General features: G+C 40.8%; 1 protein-coding gene across 1 annotated transcript in view; it reads left to right on the top strand.

The window, feature by feature from the left end:
* The window catches only part of LOC120910537 (zinc finger protein 420-like), a 53,427-nt gene that overhangs the window by 11,772 nt on the left and 20,929 nt on the right, over positions 1 to 20,726 (top strand). The window contains exons 2-6 of the mRNA XM_040322295.1: positions 5,645 to 5,806; positions 5,929 to 6,070; positions 7,910 to 9,147; positions 19,404 to 19,499; positions 19,622 to 19,760. Of these exons, the coding sequence (XP_040178229.1) occupies positions 5,723 to 5,806; positions 5,929 to 6,070; positions 7,910 to 9,147; positions 19,404 to 19,499; positions 19,622 to 19,760 (1,699 nt within the window). The 5' untranslated portion in view covers positions 5,645 to 5,722. The remainder of the gene's footprint in view (positions 1 to 5,644; positions 5,807 to 5,928; positions 6,071 to 7,909; positions 9,148 to 19,403; positions 19,500 to 19,621; positions 19,761 to 20,726) is intronic.

Genomic DNA, 20,726 nt, shown 5'->3' with positions numbered 1-20,726 from the left:
ATGTTGCAGCTGACTTCCCATCACATTTCTTGAGGCCCTGCAGTGTCAGGATAAGAGAAACACCCACAAAATGACCACATTTTGGAGAGTAAACACCCCAAGGTATCTTTAAGAGGCATGATGAGTCTTTTGAGGATTTCATTTTTCTGCCACAAGTTTTTAGAAAATACAGGAAGAAATTTTTTTTTTTATTTTTTTTACACAAACCTGTCAATTAATAAAATTTCACCCAAAATATATTCCACTACTCAGTTAAGTACAGTGTATAGTACAAAACAAAAAGCATTCATTTGAATTGTATAAGAGACTGTTAATATCTCTTCCATCACTCTAATTTTTATGATTTATCAGTATTTACATCAACAACTAGAGCCCATGTACTGATGATCAAGGCAGCTGATAGATGGACATAGGGAGGACAAAAAGTCCAGGAAAGGGGCCATTAATATATTGTCATTTTGTGATGTGTTTGGCATTATAGCTCCCTCATGGCTCCAACAAAAAACTACTACAGAAAATACATTCTACTACTCCTCCCAAGTATGGGAATTACACATATGTGAGACATTTTCAATTTTTTAACTGATTATGTATTGAATTTTTAAGGGCTTAACTACATAGAGAAGCCCGAAATCCAAGGAGTACCTTCAGACTTTTAAGGAGTTTATCACCCTCCTAAATAGGTTGCTAGAATGATTAGGAAAATGTAGTTCTTTTTGGCTGTAGAACAGTTTGTGATTGCTTTGGGCTGTTCTGGGTTTCGCTGGCTGCAGGTTTAATTATTTCCCCTTGCCTTCTGAAGGATTCTAGAATGTAGTGGGCTGGATGAAGCAAATCAGCAGCCCAGTGGATGGTCTTCTTCAGGTGTTCATCGTGGTCCCAGCTAGTCCAGAGCTAGGGGGCTACTTCTGAGGATCCTTTCTAATCAAGGGATTTCTCTTGGGATCTGGTCTGGAGAGCTCAGTGGTGAATGTTGGACTGATATTGGAAGGGGACATTCAGTTATGCAGAAACATTGTGTGTACAGATCACAGACCAGGAGACGTCTAGATTATTTTATTGAGCCAGAAAGAGTGACTGTTGTTGCGTGCCTTGCTGTCTATGCATTAAACTGGGGAATGAACTTTGGGCAAACAGGGGCTTCTTCGGGGTGGGCACTACAGGGGCATAAACAACACATTTAATTCCCAGATTACCTATCACATTTTGGAGACTATGGAGCACAAGGACAGTAGAAACGCCAACAAAATTTGGAAAGTAGACTTTCTAAGATGTAAAAGACACAAGGTGAGCTTTTTTAAGTTGTACATGTTTGCCATAATCTTATTTAACAAATTAACCAGTTATTATTAAACATGCAGCATGGGAATACTTCCAATGACACCCAAAAAACACACTCCTCTACTCCTCCCCAGTATGAGGTTGCCACATATGTGAGACTTTTACAGAGCCTGACCACATAGAAAGATCCAAAATCCAAGGAGCACCCTTAGGCTTTCTAGGGTCAAAAATTACACATCTAATTATCTGACCTATCACATTTTGAAAGCCCTGAAGCACGAGGACAGTAGAAACATTCACAAAATTACCACAATTTGGAGACGTAACACCCCAAGGTATTTCATTTTTTTGGCACACGTTTTAGTAAAATGTAGAAAGAAAATTAAATGTTCCTTTTTTTACACAAATTTGTCAATTAATAAAATATGTAAATACACAGTATTGGAATACTAACAATTACACTCCAAAACACATTCTTCTACCCCTCCCAGGTATGGGGATGGCACATGTGTGAGACTTCTTTTAATGTCTTGATTGATTATGTGCTCACTAAACCAAGGGTGCGTATAAGTCCAAAAATGTCCAAGGCACTAGGGCAGGCTTCTTGGTGGAGATTAGCAGATTCTGAATATCCCCATTGAGAACGTCTGTTAATGACGAAACGTCGTCAGGGAAGGCGCACACTGACGCTACCGCGTTCCATCTGAAGGAGGAAGGGCTCCTATTGCCGGCTGGCACATATACACTCTTTTAATCATGAGATGTTTGTAAGTACATGTCTTATGCATTTTTATTAAAAATTTGTACGGTATCACGCTATGGTCCGTTTTTTTTATATACCGAGGATTTGTTCATTCATTGATGTGGTGTATTTCGAGATCTGCTCCCTGGATCCCTCCCCAGTCTGATGCTAATCTGATGTGGAGCCTCTTTTGAATAAAATCTATCTACAGCCTAATGTTTGGGTGGTTCTGGTAAACGGTTTTCCGTTTGGTGGTGGTATATTCACACTGAAGTTTTGCTGACACACGGTGGTGCTGCTACAAACTTTTTACTGGACTGGATGTGTTTTTTTATTCATATTACTTATCATCATTGCCTTTTACCAGCCTGGCATCTCGTTTCCTACTTGGCGCAGTTTACTTTTACACAGATTCTCAATATACAAGGACAAAAACAAAAAGCAGAGAAGCGCCTCTGAGTGCAGTAAGACTGTATTTTAAAAGACCCCACAACAGGGCTACTTACAATAGATGGGTAAACAACAGGCAGATCAATAGGTGTAGGTCCAGGACGCCAGTTGGAGCAGGCTGCGGGAGCTGCTGGTACCGCCAGATGGAATGTGACAGAAGTCCCTGTGTGGAGGAGGAAGTTGCCCGAAGTCTTTCCAGAAGTGGGTGGGCAGCCAGGAGAAGGACGACACAGGCAGGGCTCGGGACCAGAATGCAACGCGTTTCGGAGCATGCGCTATACCTCATAGGGGCATGCAGGCTCCCTTCTTAAGCAAATAACAACACCTAATGATGTGGTGTATATATACACAGACCAGCCGGCTGGAAGATTCCTGCCAGCTTGTGAAGAGAACTGAGCAAGGTACAGTATGTATATAAGAATTGAAAACACTAGTAAATCTTGTAACACATATACATACATAATAATAAATGATAAAGGATATATTAGATAGACATATGTGCAAATAAATCATTACAGACATTTCATGGGGTAAAAGGTAAGACTATAAAACTATAACTTTATAAATACAGTCCAGAGATATGTTATATAATTTGATTGAAAGTTATGTCCGAATACCAATGGCCTCTGGTGTGCAGGGTTACGGATCATGAACACTGTTACTGTCTGCACTCATCTGTTGACACTGTACTGGGGTGGCAGCGATCAGAAACACTGTGACTGATTGCACTGGTCTGGTGACTTTGTACTGGGGTGGTGATAGTGTACTGCAGTTGGTAGTGATCAGGGACATTGGTTGGCTGCTCTGGTGACACTGTACTGTGCCGATCACTGGGATAACATTGTTTCCTCTCACAGACAATCGATGTAAGAAGAAACAGAGTTGTGGCTCCAACAAGCAGCATTTGGTCACATTTGTGATGGCTGTGATTGGTCACGGTGATCACATGCGACAAGGCCAATTTCATTGGTCCTGTGCCTTGCTCTGTGCTCTGCCGTGTCTGATGGAGTGATCACGGAGAACGCTGTTGCATGCTCTAGAGGACGCACATGAGCAGCGCAAAAGGGAGGCCATTCTAAAGTAGCCCATTACCTTTAGGAGTCAGCTGTCTCAAAACAACGTCATACAATATAGAATACAGAATACTTTTTAATCCCAAAGCGGAAAATGGGAAATTGTTACGGGGGGTAATAATAAATAAAAAGAAACATACATTTCACATAAATAATTATGCGACGAAAATAAATGTGCAATGTAAATTGTCTCCAGCATTGCTCCTATTATTTCTGGTCAGAGGCGGCCATTTTGCTGAAGCTCAGAGCCCCTGAGCAGCCGATTGTCCTCTGAAAATTCTGCACCATGCCTGAAAATAAAGAGCAAATGAGCATGTGCAGAGAAGGGTGAGATTATTATACAATATTATTATACAGAATTTATATAGCACCAACAGTTTACGCAGCGCTTTAAAATAGATGGTATATTACTGGATTTTAAACACTGATAGGCACTTATTTTTAATAATTTATATAGCTGTATGTGCAAAAGGGGCCAGCCTGAGGTGATCTAGCAGGACCTCATTTTCTGACCAAAGTTCCACTTTAAGCAACAAAGCTAAAGAAAAAAAATCAAGAAGCATCTGTCAACGGATTTAAAAACACCGGCTGCAGTGCATATTTTCTCCACAAGGTGGTGATCTCACTTATTGTCCATGGAATGCAGAGACAGGAAGTGATAGAAGATACAAACAGGAAGTGATGTCAACAAAGACAGGAAATGTAATCTACAGACAGGAAGTGATGTCCTCTACAGATGGAAAGCTTCTCGAGAGTGGAAAGCATACTGGAAGTGGAGGGAGATATTCCTGCAACCGATAGCAGAGAAGGTAATAAGATATTATTTTATATTTACACCCAGTAATCCCCGTCATGTCCGTCCTCTTCCTCCATAGTCATTGTGATGTCTTTTATCTCCAGAAGATGCTGATATACATTTATATAGAGGATTGTAATATTTACATAGATACATCCTACATATAGAACCATTTATTCAACTGTCCATCCAGAGCCTCTGGTTTATAGACCAGATACATCCTAGAGCTATTTATCCAACTGTCCATCTAGAGGCCAGATACATACTAGACCATATTTATCCCAGTACAGTCCAGATAATTCTCAGTTTGTTATCTGTCCAGAGATATATATCAGAAGGAGGTGAGTAATGCCCCGTACACACAATTGGAATTTCCAATGGAATTTTTCATCGGAATTTCATTCAAGCTGTCTTGCATACACACTGTCGGGCCAAATTCCGACCGTCCAAAACGCGGTGACCTAAAACACTACGACGAGCCGAGAAAAATAAGGTTCAATGCTTCCAAGCATGCGTCAAGTTGATTCTGAGCATGCATGGGTTTTTTTTTCCATCGGAGTTGCACACAGACCATCAGAAAAAAAATAAAACATGTTCTATTTCTAAACACAGATGGAAAAAGTCAGATGGGGCCCACAAAGATCGGAATTTCTGATGAAAATAGTCCATCTGACTTTTTTTTCATCAGAAATTCCAATCATATGTACGCGGCATAAGAGTTTGAGAGGTCACATGACATAATTTTTTTTTCCAATAATAAAATACAAGCCTGATCAGAGAGGTGAGGAGGATTCTGGGACATTTTTGGTGATCACTGTTATTACTTTCTATCTTTACACAGGATTTTTAAGTGGTGAAGAAAATATCTGGTGAGCCATTAACACCCAGCGGCTGGGAGGAGTGGGAGTATTTAGAAGGACACGAGGATCTCTACAAGGACGTTATGATGGAGAATCAGCCGCCCCTCACATCACCGGGTAAGAGGAGACTTTATTGTAAAGGAGAGAGCAGTACGGAGGATCCACCTAGATCCCCCATCATCTGATAAACACATAGAAACAATGTATTCAGTCAGTGTGTGTGTTTCCTACAGATGGATCCAGTAATGGGAACCCACCAGAGAGATGTCCCCGTCCTCTGTATTCCCGGGATTCCACACAGGAAGGTCACATCATCCCACACCATCATCAGGTAGGTGGGACTGAACATGTAGATCCAAAAGTGTATTCTAAGTTATGAGAGAACATTCTTCTTTGTGACTAGTTCCTTTTTATACAAGTATTCTATCATCTTTGGGTTTAGGGTGAAGAACTAAAAGACATCAAAGATGAGATTAAGGAGGAAGAAGAAGAGAGGTTGGTGAGTGGAGATCAGCAGTCTATGGAGGAGGGTTGTCCTCTGGATTCCCACAATTCTACACAGGAAGATCTCCAATATACAGAGAATGGGAGATCAAGAGATCAGGTAGATGGGGCTGGGCACAAAGAACTAAAAAATAATTCTATGGGAGAACATTCTTCTATGTCATCTCTTATTATTGGCAGCAGTGTTTCCAGATGTTATATTTTATCATCTCTGGAATTTAGAATGAAGAACGGAAAGATATCAAAGTTGAGGATAAAGAGGAAGAAGAAGAGAGGTTGGTGAGTGGAGATCAGCAGTCTATGGAGGAGGGGGAGATAATTAAGGAAAGTAAACAGGAGAAATCTTCTCTACATATGGACACAAGTGAGTAATAAACACTAAATATAGAACCAGTTCCCATTTTTATTTAATTTCTATGAGTATAAAGTTTGTATTTACATTGTTACATCAGAGGAGAAAAGGTCGATGTCTACTGAATTCACAAGAGAAAAAAAAAAATGTCAAAGCAGCAGCTGACCCCCAGGATGGTAGAATGTCCATATAAAGCTCGGCCTAATCTTCTTTAGGTTATAAAGATTCCTCCCTGATCCCAAAAGGCAATCAGATAGCTCACCAGATCAACATTCTAAAATAGTTTTCCTACAATTATTAGTAATCATAAGAAGAACATCCAGTCATTTTTCAGAGTCATCTAGAGCCAGACAATTCTTCATCCACAGAGCTCTAAAAACAAATCCCCTCTTCCGTATACAGAGATTTTTTTTCTATTTAATTTCAAGCAATCTGTGTTGCTCATGTACAAAATAGAGAACATCTTATCCTTCGGTACAGGAAAGACAAAGAAACCTTAAAGCAGGGGGGTTCACCCTAAAAAAAAATTCTAACATTACATCCAGCTCACTACCGACATTGACAGTATGCAGTTTTTTTGTTGTTGCTGTACATACCTTGTAAAGCTATTTTCATAGCCGGCTTCCGGGTAGTGAATCCCGCGGGAGTGGGCGTTCCTATGCCGCAGTTAGTGATTGACTTGATGACAAACACTATCCCCCCGTCGCATAAGGAGCGTCACAAGTTGCCGAAAGAAGCCGAACGTCGTGTTGGCGCTATACGGCGCCTGCGCACCGACGTTCGGCTTTTCGGCAACTTATGACGCTGCTTCTGCGACGGGGGGGGGGGGTAGTGTTTGTCATCACGTCAATCACTAACTGCGGCATAGGAACGCCCACTCCTGCGGGATTCACTACCCAGAAGCCGGCTAAGAAAATAGCTTTACGAGGTATGTACAGCAACAAAAAAAAAACCTGCATACTGTCAATGTCGGTAGTGAGCTGGATGTAATGTTAGAAATTTGTTTTTAGGGTGAACTCCCGCTTTAAGGTTTCTCTGTCTTTAACTGTTGACAGTAAAAACATCATCGATGTACCTCATCCATGTCCTGTAAAGAACACCAATCTGAGAGGAATGATTTGTAAATAAAACTGTAACAGAATTATCATGGAACGTATTCACAGTATCTGCCTACTGCAGCATGTCCTCAGTCTCCGACCTCATTTGCACCATGTTTATAGTCTCTACTACATACTACTGTAATATGTTCAGTCTGACAGATTTCTGTAGCTTTATATACACTGAATATTATGTGCCACCCTTTGGTTATATTAGGGGCTACACTTCAGGCCCCCTACGTCCAGCAAACTGACCACCACTTGTGTACATCATATGAAAGGTCCATCTCCATTCCTCAATATAACGTCATGTTCCCAACAAATGAGGAGGAGATACTGGACACTATATGAAAGGTCCATCTCCATTCCTCAATATAACGTCATGTTCCCAACAAATGAGGAGGAGATACTGTACACCATATAAAAGGTCCTTCTCCATTCCTCAATATAATGTCATGTTCCCAACAAATAAGGAGGAGATACTGAGATTGCAGGCTTGGCTGGCTTAAATCAGGTTTGGTCTCCACCCAGAGACTGGCCACATTAATCACCTTGCATGTGGACAGACAGACATGGAGATGGCCATATGAAAGGTCCCTCTCTGTTCCTCAATAACAATGTCCTCAATGCACAAAGTTCTATTTCTCTTCTGATTGCTCCTACTTGTATTCCGGAGCTCAAAGATTTAGAACTAGACCAACATATATGACTCCTGAATACAAGATTCCACATTTATTGTAAAATTGTTTCTCAGCAGATGACCATAATGTCCGGAATACGTCTGAGGAATCTTCTGATAAATCACATACCAGGACTCTAAGATCTCACAGTAGAAATACTTTAATAGATCCGTCTATTCCCGAGGAATCTTCTTCAGAGCAGGAAGGAGATCACACAGAAGAGAGGTCATTGTCATGTTCAGTGTGTGGGAAACTTTTCACAAAAAAGAGAGACCTTCTTAGACACAAGAAATGTCACACTGCTGAGCGTCCTTATTCATGTTCAGAGTGCGGGAAATGTTTAACTAGCAAACGAAACCTTCATATACATAAGAGAATTCACACAGGTGCATGTCCCTTTCCATGCTCAGTATGTGGGAAATGTTTCACTACCAAACAAAGTCTTCTTAGACACCAGAACAGTCACACAGGTGAGCGTCCCTATTCATGCTCAGAATGCGGGAAATCTTTCACGTTGAAAGGATACCTTGTGGATCACCAAAGAGTTCACACAGGTGACTGTCCTTATTCATGTTCAGAGTGCGGGAAATCTTTCTCACAGAAAGGACACCTTGTGCCGCACCAGAGAATTCACACAGGTGAGCGTTCCTATTCGTGTTCAGAGTGCGGGAAGTGTTACACTAGCAAACAAAACCTTCATATACATCAGAGAATTCACACAGGTGTACGTCCCTTTCCATGCTCAGTATGTGGGAAATGTTTCACGGCAAAAAAAAGTCTTCTTAGACACCAGAACAGTCACACAGGTGAGCGTCCATATTCATGCTCAGAATGCGGGAAATCTTTCACGTTGAAAGGAAACCTTGTGGATCACCAAAGAGTTCACACGGGTGAGTGTCCTTATTCATGTTCAGAGTGCGGGAAATCTTTCACGTTGAAAGGACACCTTGTGCAGCACCAGAGAATTCACACGGGTGAGCGTCCTTATTCATGTTCAGAGTGCGGGAAATCTTTCTCACAGAAAGGACCCCTTGTGCAGCACCAGAGAGTTCACACGGGTGAGCGTCCTTATTCATGTTCAGAGTGCAGGAAATCTTTCAAGTCGAAGGGAGAACTTGTGAACCACCAGAGAATTCACACAGGTGAGCATCCTTATTCATGTTCAGAGTGCGGGAAATCTTTCTCACGGAAAGGACCCCTTGTGTATCACCAGAGAATTCACACGGGTGAGCGTCCTTATTCATGTTCAGAGTGCGGGAAATCTTTCACGTCGAAAAAAAACCTTTTGCTACATCAGAGAGCTCACATGAGATAACGACCTTTCTCATGATAACAGTGGTGTGTTGGGGGAGGGGTGGAATATATTGAATGTTTTTCAAGTTCAGTTTGATAGATCTGAGTCTGCAGGGATTGAATTCTAGTAATATGATTCTCTAAACATACAGAGATGACTCGGTCCCGCACTCACACAGACCGCACCATACAACTAAACTGTGCTAATACATGGCCAGATATGACAATACATGGACAACACTTCTTATTGGTTGATATCGGTTTCTGTACATTATTGTTCTTGTTATGTTTTACTGAAGAAGCCGGCTTCTCATTGGTCAAACAAATATTTCATTATTTTGTTTTGTTTATTATCTTGAATTATACATGTTTTTATTTAGATTCTAGCTTTTTTTTTTTATTGTTTAATAACCACTTGAAGACCGTCGCACCTCAGTTGATGTCTTTTTAGACGAAACGCGTCGGGACGGCACGCCAGCACCAGCTGCCTATACCACGCATACATTTACCATTTACATACATTTAACATTTACCCTCTCTCTGTTTTTTGTTCATTTCGGATGAATATTTATATATTTTAAATGTTTGTATTTTTATATTTTTTTGATCGTTTTTACATTGGAGTGTTTGTTTTGAATAAAGCTTGTCAGCTTTTTTTGGATTGACTATGTGGAGGCCTTTTGTTCTTTTTACATGCCTCTCAAGTTTGACGCAATCCTAGCTTGATACATTTTGGTCTCAACATACCGGATTTGGATGCTGCAGCAGTTGATCCGATACAGAAGTTTTGGTTCCAGTGGAGAAAAGGAGGTGTTCTACAGATCCAGTCCCTACTGTCCTTGGTGTGACTAAGCGCAGGTGATCCACCGCCGTATGGTGAGTTGGGTCCACTTCGGAGGGTAGGAGTATTTATTTCTCCCCCTGCACATTGGTGAAGGCACTCCTGGGTGACATTTCCTTTAGCACCCAGCATATAGAGATCGTTTAGAAGTACGGTGTACAGTGTGGACAAGACCCCCTCCATTTGGACACTCATCTGACGAACTGTTTCAATGCTTACAAGCTGTTTGACTTTGATGATCTGTGTTTGAGGACTGTTCGTTTCACTCCTCACAGTTGTTTTATGTTAATTACTATGGTATATATGCACTAACTTCACTGCTGGTTATCTTTTTGTAATTTTTTTTTTTTTGACAGAGTGCATCTGTGTTGATTTCGCCTTTTTTTTCATATATTTCACGATATATGTGGAGTTACACTTTAATATATCCCTTCTCCTTTTTGGGCTATATGCATTGTTTATATATGTGAAGGGTCCATTAACGATTTCATGTGCACATTATGATTCTCACACCTTTTATAGGTTTATTGGTGTCACCCTCTTTTTGATGGTTGATTCCATCTATTAACTTTCACAGCGCTACACTTTAAGGCCCGGATTCAGAAACAAGATACAACGGCGTATCTCCTGATACGCCGTCGTATCTCTGCGTGCGGGCTGTCGTATCTATGCGCCTCAGAGAATCAGTTACGCATAGATATCCCGAAGATCTGACTGGTGCAAGTGTCTTACACCGTCGTATCTTAGGCTGCATAATCCCGCTGGCCACTAGGTTGCACTTCCGTATAGTCACGCGAGGATTATGCAAATTAGGTATTTACGCCGATTCAGAAACGTACGTCCCGCCCACGCATTTTTTTACGTCGTTTATGTTAGGATTTTTTCGGCGTACAGTTACCCCTGCTATATGAGGCGTAGCTAATGTTAAGTATGGCCGTGGTTCCCGCGCCGAGTTTTGAACATTTTACGTCGTTTGCGTAAGTCGTTCGTGAATAGGGCTGGACGTCATGTACATTCACGTCGAATCCAATACGTCCTTGCGGCGTACTTTGGAGCAATGCACACTGGGATATTTTACAGACGGGGCATGCGCCGTTAAAAAAAAACGTCAAAAACGCGGGATCTAAGTGCTCTCTGTTTGATAACAGTTGATTTATTGTAGATATTAAGTTAAAAAACTACTCACATATAAAATGTTTAAAAACGGCAATAACAAATCCAGCGGGTGACATCATAAGCAGCTCCTTCCCCCGTACGCGTTACGTTCACTTGGAACTTGCTCAGGACAATGTGGAGGGCCTTAACTTCGTATTTGTGGCAGATGCGGCCTTTGCTCTTGGGGAGGCCTCATCTGCCTCAGCGGCACCTGTCATGTAATTTATAGAGTGTTGTCACCATGGTAACGGCCCACACAACTACAGTAGCGGCCAAAGACATGGCGGAGCATGGCTAAAACGTCACACGTCAGCCCGTCGAATAGCGCCGCTTCCATAACCATGGCCGACCATTCACTAGATGGCTCAAAACATCGATTTAAATGCCAATCCAGAAAGGACTTATCAGCCAATCAGGAGAAACATCTGTGCTAAAAAGTTAAAATTATAAATCTCAAATGGTCACGTTGTCTAAAATATGTTCATCCTGCAACCTGCACAGGAATTAAACCAATAACATATAAGAAGAAACATAGAAATAAGAGTATCGCCTTCTTGTGGCTAAAGAAAATCATTACAATAATATTCATAATAAATACAAAGCAATATTCTCCTACCAATTAATCTAAAGATTATTACTAAAAGATCTATCAAAATAGTCATAAATAATATAATAAAGTCAGATTATATAAAAAAGATAAATAGAAAAAATATAGACAAAAAAAATAATCAAATTATATATATTTTAATCCACAGTAATGAGGACCTCATTTATTTAAGATAAAACAGTTTAAGTCGAAATCTACATTTAAACCATCGGGAGTCAAAACTTTGGCCTCCACTATCTAGAAAGATTCTCGTTGGCTAATGTGGCGGATATAATTTCCAGCCCTCCAGTGTCGATCTACTCTTTCGATCCCCCAGAATTTCAGACATTTGGGGTCCTTATTGTGGCACTGCTGAAAATGTCTGCAAATGCTGTGAGTTCGAAGACCTCTCTTGATATTATTCACATGTTCACCGATCCGGATACTCGAAAGGCCTCAAGGTACGGCCTATATGCTGGTACCCACAATTACATTCCAGCATATAGACGACCCCAACGTTATTACATGTAATAAGATTTCTAATTGTATAGGATTTTTTTTGTAGAAAAAGAAGCAAATTCCTTACGTTTTTTGATGTTAAATTTAAATTGTTTACATGCGTGACAGCATCCACAGGCATAAAAGCCTGTAAGAAATGAAAAAAAATATATTTTCCTTAAAGACAGGTGGATCGATCACCCCTGGGGCGATCACATCCCTTAAAGGGGTAGTAAAGGTACAATTATTTTTCCCCTAAATAGCTTCCTTTACCTTAGTGTCCTTATTGTATCCTTTTTGTTGAAAATCTATCAGCCAAAATATTTGATTGTGATAAAAAATCATTATTGGAGGAATGTTGCAGAGCCAGTTTTTTTGACGGCAGCTATCCAACGGAATATACCCGTTTCTGTCAGAGGGCTTGAAATAATTGCACGTCTTAAAAATATCTCCTTCTTTAAAGATCTCCAGATCAAGGAACACAATTTTCTGGGAGATTGAGGTTAGATGCTGATTGGTTTCTATGCAGAAGTGAGCCTGATTTTGCACTCTACAGCTTTAGTAAATAAACCCCTGTGTGAAAGTTATAAAGTCTTCAAACTATGGTATATATACTGTATTTAAAAAAACGAATCAATCTTGATGTTCAGGTCGCCTATCTCAATTCTTGAGGCCCTAAAATGCCATGACAGTAAAAATACCCCCAAAATGACACCTAAGTAAATAGTCCAAGGTATTTAGTAAGAGGCATGCAGAGTTTTTTGATGCTGTAAGTTTTTGCCACAATCTTTTTGAAAAATAAAGAAATGAAATAAAATCTGGTTTTATTTAACAGTCTATTTCTCACACACAACATGGGTATACTTACACTTACACATCGAAACACTTTCTTCTACTCCTTTCAAGCATGGGGATACCACATGTGTGAGACTTTTTATATGTCTAGATGCATAGAGGGGTCCAAAATCCAAGGAGCACCTTCAGGCTTTCAAAGTGCATAAATGTTGCAGCTGACTTCCCGTCACATTTCTTGAGGCCCTGCAGTGACAGGATAAGAGAAACACCCACAAAATGACCACATTTTGGAGAATAAACACCCTGAGGTATATTTTTAAGAGTCATGGTGAGTCTTTTGAGGATTTCATTTTTCTGCCACAAGTTTTTAGAAAATACAGGAAGAAATTTTTTTTTTTTTTTTTTTACACAAACCTGTCAATTAATAAAATATCATAAAGACAGTATGGACATATTTACAATTTCACCCAAAATATATTCCACTACTCAGGTAAGTATATAGTACAAAACAAAAAGCATTCATTTGAATTGTATGAGAGACTGTTAATATCTCTTCCATTACTTTCATTTTTATTATTTATCAGTATTTACATCAACAACTGGAGCCCATGTACTGATGATCAAGGCAGCTGAATAGATGGACATAGGGAGGACAAAAAGTCCAGGAAAGAGGCCATTAATATATTGTCGTTCAGAAGTAACTTCAGGTCCTGCTTATGTATATCCAAAAGGGGTAGTTTTATATGCAGATAGAGTTTTGTGATGTGTTTGGCATTATAGCTCCAACAAAAAACTACTACAGAAAATACATTCTACTACTCCTCCCAAGTATGGGAATTACACATATGTGAGACATTTTTAATGTTTGAACTGATTATATATTGAATTTTTAAGGACTTAACCACATAGAGAAACCCGAAATCCAAGGAGTACCTTCAGACTTTTAAGGAGTTTATCACCCTCCTAAATAGGTTGCTAGAATGATTAGGAAAAATGTAGTTCTTTATGGCTGTGGAGCAGTTTGTGATTGCTTTGGGCTGTTCTGGGTTTCGCTGGCTGCGGGTTTGATTATTTCCCCTTACCTTCTGAAGGATTCGAGAATGTAGTGGGCTGGATGAAGCAAATCAGCAGCCCAGTGGATGGTCTTCTTTAGGTGTTCATCGTGGTCCCAGCTAGTCCAGAGCTAGGGGGCTACTTCTGAGGATCCTTTCTAATCAAGGGATTTCTCTTGGGATCTGGTCTGGAGAGCTCAGTGGTGAATGTTGGAATGATATTGGAAGGGGGCATCCAGTTATGCAGAAACATTGTGTACAGACTGCAGACCAGCAAACCTCTAGATTGTTTTATTGAGCCAGAAAGAGTGACTGTTGCTGCGTGCCTGGCTGTCTATGCATTAAACTGGGAAATGAACTTTGGGCAAACAGGGGCTTCTTCGGGGTGGGCACTACAGGGGCATAAACAACACATTTAATTTCCAGATTACCTATCACATTTTGGAGACTATGGAGCACAAGGACAGTAAAAACCCCACAAAATTTGGAAAGTAGACTTTCTAAGATGTAAAGTAAGACACAAGGTGAGCTTTTTTGAAGTTGTACATGTTTGCCATAATCTTATTTAACAAATTAACCAGTAATTTCTAACATGCAGCATGGGAATACTTCCAATCACACCCAAAAAACACACTCCTCCCCAGTATGAGGTTGCCACATATGTGAGACTTTTACAGAGCCTGATCACATAGAAAGATCCAAAATCCAAGGAGTATCCTCAGGCTTTCAAGGGTCAAAAATTACACATCTAATTATCTGACCTACCTATTACATTTTGGAGGCCCTGAAACACAAAGACAGTAGAAACATTGACAAAATTACCACAATTTGGAGAGGTAACACCCCAAGGTATTTCATTTTTTTGGCACACGTTGAAAGAAAATTAAATGTTCCTTTTTTTACACAAATTTGTCAATTAATAAAATATGTAAATACAGAGTATGGGAATACTAACAATTACACTCCAAAACACATTCTTCTACCCCTCCCAGGTATGGGGATGCCACATGTGTGAGACTTCTTTTAATGCCTTGATTGATTATGTGCTCACTAAACGAAGGGTGCGTAACCCTGAGCACCAAAGGCCATTGGTAGTAAATAAGAACAGGAGGTTATAGGCGCAGATGCTTGGTCATAATACCTAATATGCAAGCAGTATACTTTTAAGGCATAAGTCCAAAAATGTTCAAGGCACTAGGGCAGGCTTCTTGGTGGAGATTAGCAGATTCTGAATATACAAGGACAAAAACAAAAGCAGAGAAGCGCCTCTGAGTGCAGTAAGACTGTATTTTAAAAGAGGAGGAAGTTGGCCGAAGTCCTTCCAGAAGTGGGTGGGCAGCCAGGAGAAGGATGACACTGGCAGGGCTAAACCTCATAGGGGCATGCAGGCTCCCTTCTCAAGCAAATAACAACACCTAATGATGTGGTGTATATATACACAGACTAGCCGGCTGGAAGTTTCCTGCCAGCTTGTGAAGAGAACTGAGCAAGGTACAGTATGTACATAAGAATTAAAAACACTGGTAAATCTTGTAACACATATAAATACATAATACATGATAAAGGATATATTAGATAGACATATGTGCAAATAAATCATTACAGACATTTCATGGGGTAAAAGGTAAGACTATAAAACTATAACTTTATAAATACAGTCCAGAGATGTGTTATATAATTTGAATGAAAGTTATGTCCTAATACCAATGGCCTCTGGTGTGCAGGGTTACGCATCATGAACACTGTTGCTGGTTGCTCTGATCTATTGACACTGTACTGGGGTGGCAGCGATCAGGAACACTGTGACTGGTTGCACTGGTCTAGTGACTTTGTACTGGGGTGGTGATAGTGTACTGCAGTTGGTAGTGATCAGGGACATTGGTTGGCTGCTCTGGTGACACTGTACTGTGCCGATCACTGGGATAACATTGTTTCTTCTCACAGACAATCGATGGAAGAATGAAGCAGAGTTGTGGCTCCAACAAGCAGCCTTTGGTCACATTTGTGATGGCTGTGATTGGTCACGGTGATCACATGCGACAAGGCCAATTTCATTGGTCCTGTGCCTTGCTCTGTGATCTGCTGTGTCTGATGGAGTGATCACAGAGAACACTGTTGCATGCTCTAGAGGGCGCACATGAGCAGCGCAAAAGGGAGGCCATTCTAAAGTAGCCCATTACCTTTAGGAGTCAGCTGTTTTGTCCTTGCTGTTTTTATATAACAGCGGTATGACATGCCGTTAAATTGGAACTTTACTCAAAACAACGTCATACAATATAGAATACAGAATACTTTATTAATCCCAAACCGGAAAATGGGAAATTGTTACGGGGGGTAATAATAATAATAAATAAATAAATAAAAAGAAACATACATTCCACATGAATAATTATGCTACCAAAATAAATGTGCAATGTAAATTGTCTCCAGCATTGCTCCTATTATTTCTGGTCAGAGGCGGCCATTTTGCTGAAGCTCAGAGCCCCTGAGCAGCCGATTGTCCTCTGAAAATTCTGCACCATGCCTGAAAATAAAGAGCAAATGAGCATGTGCAGAGAAAAGTGAGATTATTATACATTATTATTATACAGAATTTATATAACACCAACAGTTTACGCAGCGCTTTACAATAGATGGTATATTACTAGATTTTAAACACTGATAGGCACTTATTTTTAATAATTTATATAGCTGTATGTGCAAAAGGGGCCATCCTACAGGTGAGCCTGGCAGGACCCTTATTTTCTGACCAAAGTTCCACTTTAAGCAACAAAGCTAAAGAAAAAAATCAAGAAGCATCTGTCAACGGATTTAAAAACACCGGCTGCAGTGCATATTTTCTCTACAAGGTGGTGATCTCACTTATTGTCCATGGAATGCAGAGACAGGAAGTGATAGAAGATACAAACAGGAAGTGATGTCAACACAGACAGGAAATTTAATCTACAGACAGGAAGTGATGTCCTCTACAGACAGAAAGTTTCTCGAGAGTAGAAAGCATGCTGGAAGTGGAGGGAGATATTCCTGCAACCGATAGCAGAGGAGGTAATAAGATATTATCATATATTTACACCCAGTTAACCCCGTCATGTCCGTCCTCTTCCTCCATAGTCACTGTGATGTCTTTTATCTCCAGAAGATGCTGATATACACTTATATAGAGGATTGTAATATTTACATAGATACATCCTACATATAGAACCATTTATTCAACTGTCCATCCAGAGCCTCTGGTTTATAGACCAGATACATCCTAAATTTGTAGCTAGATTCAAATAGACCGCCGCATCTTTGCGGCAGCGTAGCGTATCGTATTTACACTACGCCACCGTAAGTTAGCTAGGCAAGTACTGTATTCACAAAGTACTTGCCTGCTAAGTTACTGCAGCGTAGTGTGAATAGGCCGGCGTAAGCGCGCCAAATTCCAATGAGGATGTGGGGGGAGTGTTTTATGTAGATTAACTGCGACTTGACGTGATTGACGTTTTTTACGAACGGCGCATGCGCGGTCCGTGTACATATCCCAGTGTGCATTGCGGCAAAGTACGCTGCAAGGACGTATTGGTTTCGACGTGGACGTAAATTACGTCCAGCCCTGTTCACGGACGACTTACGCAAACGACGTAAAATTTTCAAATTTCGATGCGGGAACGATGGCCATACTTAACATTGACTAGGCCAGCTATTTGACGGAATAACTTTACGCCTGAAAATTCCTTACGTAAATGGCGTATCTTTACTGCGATGGGCACGCGTACGTTCGTGAATAGGCGTATCTAGTGATTTACATATTCTACGCCGAGCGCAATGGAAGCGCCACCTAGCGGCCAGCCTAAATATTGCACCCTAAGATACGACGGCGGTTTAAGTGTATCTCTGTTTGAGAATACACTTCAACTTAGGACGGCGCAGATTCCGAGTTAGGTCGGCGTATCTATTGATACGCTGGCCTAACTCTATGTGAATCTAGCTAAAAGAGTTATTTATCCAACTGTCCATCCAGAGCCTCTGGTTTATAGACCAGCTACATCCTAAATATAGAGCTATTTATCCAACTGTCCATCCAGAGTCTCTGGTTTATAGACCAGATACATCCTAAATATAGAGCTATTTATCCAACTGTCCATCTAGAGGCCAGATACATACTAGACCATATTTATCCCAGTACAGTCCAGATAATTCTCAGTTTGTTATCTGTCCAGAGATAAATATCAGGAGGAGGTGAGTAATGCCCCGTACACACAATTGGAATGTCCGATGGAATTTTTCATCGGAATTCCATTCAAGCTGTCTTGCATCCACACTGTCAGACCAAATTCCGACCGTCCAAAACGCGGTGACGTAAAACACTATGACCAGCCGAGAAAAATAAGGTTCAATGCTTCCAAGCATGCGTAAAGTTGATTCTGAGCATGCATTGTTTTTTTTTTCCCATCGGAGTTGCACACAGACCATAGGAATTTCCTATCGGTTTTTTTTTTCCATCAGAAAAAAAATAAAACATGTTCCATTTCTAAACACAGATGGAAAAAGTCAGATGGGGCCCACACGATCGGAATTTCAGATGAAAAATGTCCATCTGACTTTTTTCATCAGAAATTCCGATCATGTGTACGCGGCATAAGGCCTTGTACACACGACCGAACATGTCTGCTGAAACTGGTCCGCAGACCAGTTTCAGCAGATATGTTTGGTCGTGTGTATGGCCGATTGGACAGGTTTCCAGCGGACATTTGTCCAGCCGACACTTTTCCCGCGGACAGGTGAGGAGGATTCTGGGACATTTTGGTGATCACTGTTATTACTTTCTATCTTTACACAGGATTTTTAAGTGGTGAAGAAAATATCTGGTGAGCCATTAACACCCAGCGGCTGGGAGGAGTGGGAGTATTTAGAAGGACACAAGGATCTCTACAAGAACGTCATGATGGAGAATCAGCCGCCCCTCACATCACCGGGTAAGAGGAGACTGTATTGTAAAGGAGAGAGCAGTACGGAGGCTCCACCTAGATCCCCCATCATCTGAAAAACACATAGAAACAATGTATTCAGTCAGTGTGTGTTTCCTACAGATGGATCCAGTAATGGGAACCCACCAGGGAGAAGTCCCCGTCCTCTGTATTCTCAGGATTCCACACAGGAGGGTCACACCATCCCTCTCCATCATCAGGTAGGTGGGACTGAACATGTAGATCTAAAAGTGTATTCTAAGTTATGAGAGGACATTCTTCTTTGTGACTAGTTTCTTTTTATACAAGTATTCTATCATCTTTGGGGTTTAGGGTGAAGAACTAAAAGACATCAAAGATGAGATTAAGGAGGAAGAAGAAGAGAGGTTGGTGAGTGGAGATCATCAGTCTATGGAGGAGGGTTGTCCTCTGGATTCCCACAATTCTACACAGGAAGATCTCCAATATACAGAGAATGGGAGATCAAGAGATCAGGTAGATGGGGCTGGGCACAAAGAACTAAAAAATAATTCTATGGGAGAACATTCTTCTATGTCATCTCTTATTATTGGCAGCAGTGTTTCCAGATGTTATATTTTATCATCTCTGAAATTTAGACTGAAGAACGGAAAGATATCAAAGTTGAGGATAAAGAAGAAGAAGAGAGGTTGGTGAGTGGAGATCAGCAGTCTATGGAGGAGGGGGAGATGATTACGGAAAGTAAACAGGAGAAATCTTCTCTACATATGGACGCAAGTGAGTAATAAACACTAAATATAGAACCAGTTCCCATTTTTATTTAATTTCTATGAATATAAATTTTGTATTTACATTGAATAAAGTGAATGATGAGCGCAAAGATAAATGGAATATTCCATATAACACATCAATTATGTGAACGATTAAAGAATAATATATAAGATCCTCTAAATGCGGAAATAACGCAAAAAAAAAACAATCACCACTAATAACTTGTGCAACTGAGGTGTGCAATCAGGGGTATTAAATACAATAAAGTGTCCCAAATGAGATAAATAAATAAAGTGTCCCAAGTGGCAACAATAAAATAATCCGTGTATGGGAGCTGGCAGCGATGAAATATATCCAGTTATATGTGCTGTAAAAATTTCACACGACAGCTGGGCTCACAGAGCGCTTATCTCCCTCACGTGGGAAAACAGCATAGAAATCCTCAGATGGAATGTATACAAACTTCTCCCTTCTCGGATGGGCGACTGCAGTCCAGTGGACTCTCTCCAGAAGCGTGTCCTTCTCTCTGTGTGCAGTTCCAGGCTTCACCAAAATGGCCGCTCCGTATCCAAACAATCACAAGGTGGTTAAAAGAAAAGAAGGGCTCCAATAGTGAAGTATTTCCAAACGGATGTTTAATAGACTTCCAAAATGAGTAAAAATGCTAAGCATGAAAACTTAAAAATAAAACAACACGAAGTGGCCAGTGAATCCCGCGGGAGTGAGCGTTCCTATGCCGCAGTTAGTGATTGACTTGATGACAAACACTATCCCCCCGTCGCATAAGGAGCGTCACAAGTTGCCGAAAGAAGCCGAACGTCGTGTCGGCGCTATACGGCGCCTGCACACCGACGTTCGGCTTCTTTCGGCAACTTGTGATGCTGCTTATGCGACGGGGGGGGTAGTGTTTGTCATCACGTCAATCACTAACTGCGGCATAGGAACGCCCACTCCTGCGGGATTTACTACCCA

Source organism: Rana temporaria, chromosome 8, assembly GCF_905171775.1.
Source record: "Rana temporaria chromosome 8, aRanTem1.1, whole genome shotgun sequence".
NCBI lineage: Eukaryota > Metazoa > Chordata > Amphibia > Anura > Ranidae > Rana > Rana temporaria.
The sequence above is the reverse complement of the archived record's forward strand: the minus strand, read 5'-3'. Positions and strand labels throughout refer to the sequence as shown.